At 37.0% G+C, this 10,222-nt stretch overlaps 1 protein-coding gene and 1 long non-coding RNA gene across 6 annotated transcripts in view; both read right to left on the bottom strand.

The window, feature by feature from the left end:
* Positions 1-10,222, bottom strand: part of LOC148727134 (uncharacterized) — a 39,801-nt gene that overhangs the window by 10,058 nt on the left and 19,521 nt on the right. The window lies entirely within an intron of this gene.
* Positions 4,915-9,713, bottom strand: LOC148727138 (uncharacterized). 5 transcript variants are annotated; one of them, XM_088728727.1, is made up of 5 exons: positions 9,453-9,713; positions 8,831-8,885; positions 8,201-8,274; positions 7,964-7,995; positions 4,915-6,426 (listed from the first exon to the last, which is right to left on the bottom strand). In XM_088728727.1, exons 2-5 carry the CDS (start codon positions 8,878-8,880, stop codon positions 6,241-6,243), a joined length of 342 nt encoding a protein of 113 aa, XP_088584853.1. In that variant the 5' UTR covers positions 8,881-8,885; positions 9,453-9,713; the 3' UTR covers positions 4,915-6,240. The 5 variants fall into 5 exon arrangements, with proteins under 5 accessions (XP_088584853.1, XP_088584852.1, XP_088584855.1 ...); XM_088728726.1 differs by having other exon boundaries at positions 8,831-8,907; positions 9,455-9,712; XM_088728729.1 differs by lacking the exon at positions 9,453-9,713 and adding an exon at positions 7,613-7,700 and having other exon boundaries at positions 7,957-7,995; positions 8,831-9,412.

The following is a 10,222-nucleotide window of genomic DNA, read 5'->3' as shown; positions in this document are numbered from 1 at the left end:
AGTTTAAGCACTAATGAAGTTGTTGCACTCGAAGAAATTGTGAAGATAAACCGTAATGTGGAAACCATTGTCACGCTTAACTCTCTGATTATTTAATGAACGTGAATGAAACATATCAGAGGTTTCCGTTGAACTCGGCTAGGTCTCAGTACTAAAAAGACTAGGATGATATCCTCAAAATCGGTTATCCTCTACATATTCCTCTTCTTTTACTTCAGCTGCATTTCACATTCCAAAGCGATACTTTATTCCCTCCCAATATTTTTCCTTGCATCCTCCTTATCTTAGTCCTTATTGACCTTATTCTGTGTTGCTGTTGATCTTAGTTTAATTTCGTAGGACCTCGAGAAAGAATTAAGCCTGGGAGTGTAATTATGTAAGCTGGTCAAATAAAATGTTTGGTGTATTGTTGTTAAAGCCATCTCAGGTCACTGAGAATCCGTTTACACGTCGCAACACTGTTTATCTTCTTACTTGTTTCATCTTTTGCTGAGACGCATTTTATTTTAATAGTGTCATTCATCAGTTTTTGCGTGTGGAATACGGTAACGATGAAAGACAGAGAATATAATTGTCATTACTTTCCATTTAATGCCATTGTAAGCGTGGCTACCTCGTTACAGATATATCAGTAGCACCCAACAAATCGAGTTGTGGATAGGAATTCAACCGTCAGAAAAAGGATTGATTTTCACAACTCATCGTTAAAGTGAGGGTAAAGTTTACTCAGTTGGTTGACGCCCTCATTAGCTCCCGTAGAAACCAACAAGACAAGAGCATACATACATCACATTGATTAAAAAACAACAAAGGTCGATTAATCAATTCCTGAAATGCCATAGCAGAATCAAAGCAGATCATATGGCATTTCTCTATTTCTGTTGATCTCATCAACAGGTCGGAGAAACGTAAGTACCATGGCTCTTCCCAAAACTCCCACTGGGGCGGCTTTACAAAGGGTAATATAAAAGGTGACAAAGGTTGATTGATCAATTCTTGAAGGGCCTCGAAATGCATCAGTGGAATCAAAGCAGATCATATGGCGTTTGTTAGCTCCTGTGATTTCATCCGCGGGTCTAAGGAACGAAAGCATTATGGCTCTTAGCAAACCTCCCACTGATGCTGAGCTCAAAACTCTCGAAGCATATATCATCGATTATTTAACGCGATAGATACAAAAAACATTTTACCATTCTTGTCACGGGAACAAGTGGTGTGGGAAAGTTAAGTCTTATCAATGCTTTAGTAGGCAAACTAGTGGCAAAAGAAGGTCGAGGCATGACTGTTTGCACCACTGAGACTACGAAATATTCTTGTGAAGTCATCGAGGGCATTGAGCTTCGTGCTTGGGATACTCCAGGATTTGAAAATGACGACTCAAAAGACAAATCATGCCTGCAAGACATGATAACGAAACTGAAAGATGATGTAGATCTTGTTGTCTTTTGTTTAAGGACGGACGATTCACGATTCTGCAGAGGCGACAAAGAGGCCATGAAAAAGCTAACGGAAGCTTTCGGAGATGAACTGTGGGAGCACACTGTCATAGCTCTCACCTTCGCTAATAAAGTCCATCATCCACATGAGGGAGACGAAAACGCTTATTTCATGGAAGAACTTAAATTTTGGCGAGAAGCAATCCATTCATTTCTCAAAGACGAGCTGAAGGTTGGCCCCGAAATCCTCCAATCCCTGCGTATACTGCCCACTGGATATTGCGCCAGCAAGGATCGTAAACTTTCCAACTGTGTAGCCGAGACTGGCTAACTAATTTCTGGATGGCCTGTTACACCGCTCCAAAAAGCAAAGGGGCCATCAACTTGTTGAAGATGAACAATTCCCGATTAAAATCGGTAAGGTGGGAACATTCTCAAACCACTGCTGGGAGCCACGAAGACGGAAATCAGACTTCCTTTAGTGAACACGGCTCAGCTTCCTTCGGGGCTAAAGTGATGCGGTGTTTGCTTGGATGATAAGAATAAACTTATATGAATTACGGTCTTTTTAGTCCAAAAGTCTTTTCGTCCAGAAGTATTTTCACCTTAGTCTGTTTGTTTACTTGTTAAGTCTTTTCTCGAAGCAAATAAATAACTTTTAGAAGGCTAGATAAGGCTATATAAAGAACTTGTTGCGAGCGGCCGCCATTTTGGTTCTGAGAGCTTTAGTCACGTCGGACACGTAGTGATGATACACTTCATTGCCTTTTACGCTCAATAGAAGCTTAACAAGAGGCCTAATATTCCCATTTCTTTCGAGTGAAATAATTAAACGGCTAGCAAGTCTTTATTTTTGCCACTATATAATAAAATATATTGCGTTACAACTTCATTCATTCTCTTTGTATTTATCGTTAAATTGATGAAGTTGAATTAAATTCGTTATTTAATAGTTATTTATTTGTTTCGTGGAAAGACTTCACAATTAGACGTACAGACTTAGATGAGAATACTTTTGGACGTAAAGACTTGGACGAAAAGACTTTCGCACGAAAAGACTCTTGGACGAACTCTTGGACGAAAAGACCGGACACCACTTATATCATAACAGGAGTTATTTGACAATCGTCACCCACTCTTTCACAGTTGCATATGACTATTCTAAGGGCTGCAAGTGAAGGGGATTTCTTCTTAAATATGTTCTTAATTTTTTAAAAATTTTAAGTAGAAACACACTGGGCTAATAAATGTCAGTACTGCTAAAGGAAAACTAGGTCAGTCAGATTAAATAAATTAATAATCAGTGTACAGAATTTAGCAGTGAAGTAAGAGTGATATTGTGAAAGCAATTGATGGAGCATCATCGAACTGTCGGGTTATATAGGATGATGTTGTTACTCACTTTTATTAAGATTTTTTCTTCTTCATCATCTTCTGTGGAGGATAAGGAAAAGAAATGCAAAATTCAGTAATAAAATTACATTTTTTCGATTTAATAGGTGAGAACAGTGTAAAGTGTCAGAGCATTGATGGCAAAATAAAGTACAATTTAAACTTGTTAGTATTTACCAGAAACTAGACGCCTAGCTGCGTGAACTCGGGCTTTCAACATCGCACATCTGAAGTTGTCTTTAGGGGACTGCCATTTTGCCATAGTTACTGTCGTCACGTAATTTCGTCACTGCTAGTCATTAATAAGTCTACTTAACTTTATTTTTGTCTGCTGGAGTGTAATGAATGTCGTTATGGTACTAGACAACAATTAAAATAATATATTACCAAATAGTAGTAGGTTTCTACAGATGACAAAGGTTAAAATTCAGGGACTTCTCTACTTTGAAGGCCAAGTTTTAGAAAATTGAAGGATCACTTTTGGAAAGGTTTGCATAAGCAATTTTTAAATTATTTTATATTATTTCTCAGCTTTTCCATGAAAGTACTGTAATTTTCAACTTGAAAATTGCTAAAGAAAAAGCATTACAAACCTCAAGCTCCAGTCCTCAAATTCAAGTACTTTCAATGCCTTGAATATTTTATTTTGTAAATTCAGAGCTCTGACAAAGGGTAACGCTCGAAATGTCAGCTTTTTAACTCTTTACGGTGGCCAATTTACAATTTCAACTTAGTTGATATTACCAAATTACCTTGTTACCCCCACCGACGCAGCTAGCATCACAGTTTCGTCAGAAACTTACCCTCTTTAACATTACATGTGTATCACGACCTTATTTGGTAAACTACGACTCCTTTTCAGTTACCTTTTTGGTTTTGGTTAGCTCATCACAATACTGGTATACATGAAAAATTGCACTCTTGATTGGCTGAAAACAGCTAGGTGTTTTTTTCATGTATCACTAGTGCAAAAGTAATTACTCTAGTACAAATGTAAACCAACTGGTAGGCTTAGCAACAATAGATCACACCAGAAACCAATCAGATTTAGATGAAGTAGGTTGTGCTGATTGATACACCAGTCATGGTAGCTGACTGAAATAAACAAAAGCTTGAATTTTTTAGGTATGTTGATAGGAACTGACAAAATTGCATTCCTGAGTACGGTTTCAGCTGAAGCACAAATTTTGATAGCATGTCAGTTGACCATTTACATGATGATGTCAAGTTCACCTTTTCATTTCATGTCTCCATATAGCTTGAATTTGGGAAACACACCATTATCATGGTGTCACCTATCTCATTGAACTTTCTGTTAATTAAAACCTCCAGGTCAAATTGTGAGTCTCATTGGCTTTCGAATTATTAGCAGTTTTAATGTAATGTTACTTTAGAGTACTACGTAACATGTGATTCATGAAAGCTATTGCTTGTGTTCTGATCTTGTTATGCACCTATCTTCTTTCCTCAGATTCTTCCATTTGCAACCCCATATCCACCCAACTCAACTGAATTTTTCTGTGTTCTTTAATGAAAATACTGTCCCACAAAACCCAAATACAATACCAAGAGTAAATATTTGAAAATATTTAACTGAAAATAGAATTTTCAACTGAAAATAGAATTTTCAACTGAAAATAGAATTTTGTGCCCTAATGGATAATAGCAACCTACACACAGCATTGTGTTACTTTTAATGTATGTTTTGTCCAAAATTAGTCATACATTCAAACCAAATCAAGCTCCCACTGGCTTCTAGTGTAGATTTCATCATTTTCTGAATGTTTCAGCCCTTCTGGCAAGTTCTGTTCTCGTGTACTGGTACACAAAATGCCATAAATATTCATATGAAATGCTTCCCTTGAGTTAATTTCACATCACTAACAATGCCTTGGAAAAGACAATCAACCTACGTAAACAAAATCGGGACTGAATCTATTAGGCAAGTATGGGAGATGATGCTGACCCTTTTTTTAGTTCCTAAAATCTTCAGGTTACATGTGCAACTTTTGTTGCCAACATGAGGCCCCCACAACAAAGTTTGGCCATTAACCCTCCTCTTGAAAATGAACATTTCAGGACTATCGTATGTCAGTTATCTTATTTTATTGATGAACAGGAACAATATTGAAACTATCTAACCGTAATCAGATATCAGCTCGTCTAAAAGAAACTCAATAAGACATCAGACAGGAGAAAGCAGCTAAATTTTGCATTGCGGACATATTTTTTAATTATGGACTAGGGATTACAATCATACCCTACTTGTTTTCTTTAAAGCCATTTAGTAAACATGGGTAAAACCTACACTAATTAATGTGAGGATCACTCTCACATTCATTTATTAATCTAAGGTTCACATAATTATATCATATTCATGTATTTGCAGTCATTGCTTAACAAAATAGTCAAAATGTTACATTTAATAAAATAGCTTAGTTATTCTTTCATTTCCAAAGCTGGCAGGCATGAATTTCCTACATAGATACATATTTTATTTAACAATGCAGGTTAAAAATATGGCAGCGAAAGCTAATGTGGATCAGCTAAGCATAAATAAATATTAACAAAATATATTAGCTAGATAATTTAAATTCACATTAATTTAAACAAAGAAAGTTACAAATTTAACAAACAAAAGTATAAAATAGCATCTAAAATATATAAAATCATCAGAGTTCTTAAATTTAATGGTTATAAGAACTACAACCAAAATATATTTCATCAATAGATTTAGAATGCCTTACAAGATTTGCTTTAAACGATGCAAAGGAAGAAAGAGACTTGATCTTTACAGGTAGACTGTTCCAAATTATACTGGCTCGATGAGTGAAGGAATCATTGTTTCCTTTTCAGTAGGCATGGGTTAAATTGAATTTAAGGTTATCTCTTAAATTGTAATTTGTTGCGTGCTTAGTAAAGAGATTTGTGATAATAGGTGGTGCCAAGTTGTAATAAGCTTGATAAGCTATGCATGCCAGTCTTTTCTTGTAAAAATATGATAAAGAGTGCCATTTTACTTTAGATAAGACTTCATACTTTGGGATAGAGGGGCTGAGATTATAAATAAGTTGAGCAGCTGTGACGGATATGAGAGTCCTCCAAAGCCTGCAATGATCTTGAACAGCCCCACAGAGAAATACAATAGGTTGTGCTCGGGAGAATGCCATTAAAATAAACAGACTCTAGATAGGGTTAGTCAAAAGACTTAACCTGTTGAAGTTTATTTATTTTTGCTTTAAAATTTGCAGTGATGGCGTCGGTCCTCATGATAAATCAATTAAAGGTAACTTCTTTTAAATTTCCTCCCACTGGAAAAGTCGAATAAATCCTAAAGATAAGTTTATGTGTATGTTCTAGCCTTTTCTTTGTTAATGAAATGGTTGGCTCAAATGGCAAGTCAACTCAACCTTTAAAATATATGACCTATTGGTCTTTCTGAAAACACTCTCACTGACTGTTCAAATTTGGATAAAACCATCTTGAAATCCCTAGGCACCTTGATGCTCTCTTTCCCATCTTTACTTGTGCCGTATTTGCCATCTCTGTTGGAGTTGTCTTCCTTGTTTGCCAGTGCATCTGACAGACTAAATGCCACCTAAACCATGGAGCCAAAATGTATAAAAAAATCAATGATGAACGCTTGGCTTACCGACAACGTGAGAGGAAATGAAGATATATAGTTAAGCATTTCCATGCTTAAAAGTGAAATTAAGAGTGTGTCCATGAGAAAACTGGGCAGAACCGGGCAAGAGCGATAAAGCTTAAATCATGAATTTGGCTCAAACCTAGCTGCCACAAATGTGTGAGAATAATAGGTCAAAATATTTAATTAAATGGGAGATACAGGGTCCCCCTGGGAAAATCCTCATTTCCTACTATCTTTGCATAATTAATTAGCTAACTTTGCATTGCAGCTGCAGCAAACCAAAAAGCCATCTGCAATTTAATCAACTGGGTTGTGTTCTATGTCTATTAGTCTGAGAAAATCGAACTGTTTAGACTTTTTCATTTCATTTTTTCCCTTACCCCTCCCTTTGGTAAAGACAACTTTTTCTGGTTTTGTAAAAGTCCAAAAATAAGGGTATTAGAAGACCCAATATCTCTGATGACCAACCACTTCTGATCACTATTTCTACACGGGCAGTGAAAGCCATCACTGGACTTCCAAAATCAGCGATAAAATTTTGGAGCAACTGATTTCATAACCTGTGCCGACATGAAATTTATATCTAACACTCGCTTTTTGGTCTGTATCATCAAAATTCTGTAAACCACATCTTTGTATTATTAACTTAGACTAGCTTGAAGTTTACAAAAAGTTTCCCAGAGATAATCGTTTAAGCATCAACAAGGAGAGAATCTTTGAATAGTGCAAGTTGAGCCCTTTTTGAGAATTTTTTCCCAGCCATATTTGGATTATTCTCAAGAAAATGCAGCAGTTGCTGAAGAACATCATGGATGCGTGTAGCGAACTTTCTAACAAAAGAAATCAGGGAAGAAACTTGATAGTATGCACATGTTTCTGTGGTGCCTCAGTTGCAACTTTTGGCTTGATATCATTTGTGAAATATTTTGACCTATTATTCTCACACATTTGTTAACTCCTGATACTTAGCATTTAAACCAAGTTTGAGCCAAGTGGGTGGTTTGAGCTTTATGGCCCCTCGCCCTGGTTTTCTCATGGACACGCTGTTAAGGTTTGAAGATTGATCATTTAAGTTGTAGTAATTATTGAAAATGTCCGTTACTACTGCTCATCTTTGTTTTGGAAGCCAACATACCTACTGTACATGTTAACCTCCTTTTCCGTGCCTCTCTTTCCCCACCCTCAAGGGAATGGAAGGTTGAGGAGGGGCAACCTGTGAGGAGCTGGGACAGGAAGAAGAGAGAAACTGATTGTGGTTCCATATATACCACACCATATATTCAAACCTCCATGAATAAATACTGCTACACATACTAATTCCATTTGCCAGACTCCTAAAACTCATCCACAAGATACTGTTGGTGCTTCAAACATGTTTGTGGAAAATGATCTTTATCATAATGATTATTCTCATTTCCTAATTTGCTCTATGTAGTAAGATGTGTTATAAATGAAAAAAACAGAACCTCATTAACTTACCACATACCTTGTTTCTAACCCTAACCCTGCAGTCTCCACCTGGCATGAAAAATATGTAAGGCTTATAATCTGTGCTTGGACATTATCAATTCAAAGTGTGAGGCTCAAGGAAAGCAGAGAGCTTCAAGAAACAGATAGTGTTCAATGACAATTACAAAGGTATATTTCTCTTGCCAACTAGAGGCTGTTCTGTTTATTATACATTTTTGCAATGTGTGTGAAAAAATGTTTACAAAGACCTTACTGTTTACTGTGTTGCTATGAGCTGGGCACCAGAAGGTAAAAGGAGAAGGGAAAGACCAAAAACCACTTGGAGACCTACAGTGGAGAAAGAAAGGCAAGAGGCAGGTTGCAGGTCGTGAGAGGACGTGTGGATTGCAGCAACCAATCGAAAGGAGAGGAAAAGCTCTGTGAAGGCCCTATGTGCCACGAGGCATGAAAAGGACTGATGATGATGACTGTTTACTATGTGGAATGTTTACTTTTCAGTATTCTCTGGGACTTCAGTGTTCTATGAGGTGAAAATCACAGGGACTAAGAAGAAACAGATTCAGGACTTTGACAATTAACTGAACAATTATTACAGGGTGATTGATACTACGGTAACAATTAAAACAGGTTCCATTGTACTATCTTCATAAACATGTCCCTCGTTTTTTAATAACTATAAAATGCATCTCATCTTGAATTAAGTTTTAAACGAAGACTTTAGTGGACAGATGGTTTGAAATTATCACTCCGGGTATATCAACAGATATTCTCCAGTTTTAGCTGGGGTATGTTGTGCCTTAAGACCAATTGTGTGCTATTTTTAATTTGTTAACTTTCTCAGGTTCCTCTGAGAAAATAGTTCAGCCGGAAGCTCCCATCTTACTTCGTAATTTGAAGACTCCCCACTATCCCAGAAGCATCAGTATTTTCCATCCAAATGTTAGACAGATATTTTGGTACCTGAACAAAGAAAACACTTATTCCAGTAATTACAGTGTTGATACTAATTAGTGTCATGAACTCAAATAGAAACAGTTTTACTCAATCTCATGTCGACGACCAAGATTTCTGCTAAGTCTGAAGGCGTTAAAACTATATACAAATTTTACCTTCACATGTCAAACTGCTCACGATACTCTTGAGCAATCTATTTCAAACCCCATTACAACGATCCAAAGTACTTATTGCTTCAATAAGCTAGCTTTTTGAAGCGAAGAGTCTTTACTATTTAAATTAAGGTTTTAATATTTGTTGAAAAATTTTGGTTATATTAGTTCTGCTATGTACAAACAGCAGTTGCAGAAAAGAAACAGAAAAGAAACAGAAGTAGGAGTAAAAGACCAAGATAGGTCCTTCAGAACCTCCACAGGGGGCCCATACAATCTCTTTGTGTAGCCGATTGATATTTTATAGTGAATGTACCAGATTCACCGTTTGCCTCGCTTATAGCGATATATTGCTGACTTTGTAAATAAATCAATGAGAAATAAACGTTGAATTACCTTACCTGTGGTGTATAGTCGTCCTTTTGCCTCAAAAATGATTTTTTGAGCGATTTTGAATAAGTTTCAAGCGCCCGAGCGATTTTTCTCCCGAAAATCGCATCGCCCCGCTTTCAAACTTCGCAGCATTGAGGTCAAGAGATTCACGATTCTCCTCGTACCTTCCAATCGAAAATCCATCCTAACGAACCGGAGCTAGCCCTCGAAGAAAATCAAAATCCCACGGTATCAGAGAGTCTGGGATGCGTCGCAAGATTCTGATGTACCAGCCAGAAACCATCACGCTAATTGCCCTTTTCTGATTGGACGACATTAAACGATGACCAAAAATATCGTCCACTGCTATCCGCTATCAAATGAATGAAATGGGCTATTGAATCTACGTGCAGGATTTCTGCGAAACGACGGGAGACAGAGTGAACGATAGTAGATTGTATTACGGTCATGGCCCCACAAGTGTTTTGAAAACAAGCCTCACTGTTTGAAAAATGACAAAGATCCCGAGTCCAATTCTTGGAAAACAACGGTAAGATCGAAGCAGATCAGACGACACTTTCTTTCTCCCGTTTCGTGTATTCTTCTAGTCAGAAAAACGACCATCACGGCTGTAAGCAAACTTTCCTCTCAAACTGAGCATTACATCTCTGATTTATTTCGTAGATACAAAAAGAGGAATATTCTTATTCTAGCTAGTTACAGATAAATTTGGTGTGGGCAAATCAAGTCTTGTGATCATACAGATACCTCTGCTCTTGGCTAGTAAAGTTAAGGAT

This window comes from Stylophora pistillata, chromosome 7 (genome assembly GCF_964205215.1).
Source record: "Stylophora pistillata chromosome 7, jaStyPist1.2, whole genome shotgun sequence".
Taxonomy (NCBI): Eukaryota; Metazoa; Cnidaria; class Anthozoa; order Scleractinia; family Pocilloporidae; genus Stylophora; species Stylophora pistillata.
Note: the sequence above shows the minus strand (reverse complement) of the source record. Positions and strands in the feature narration are given on the sequence as shown.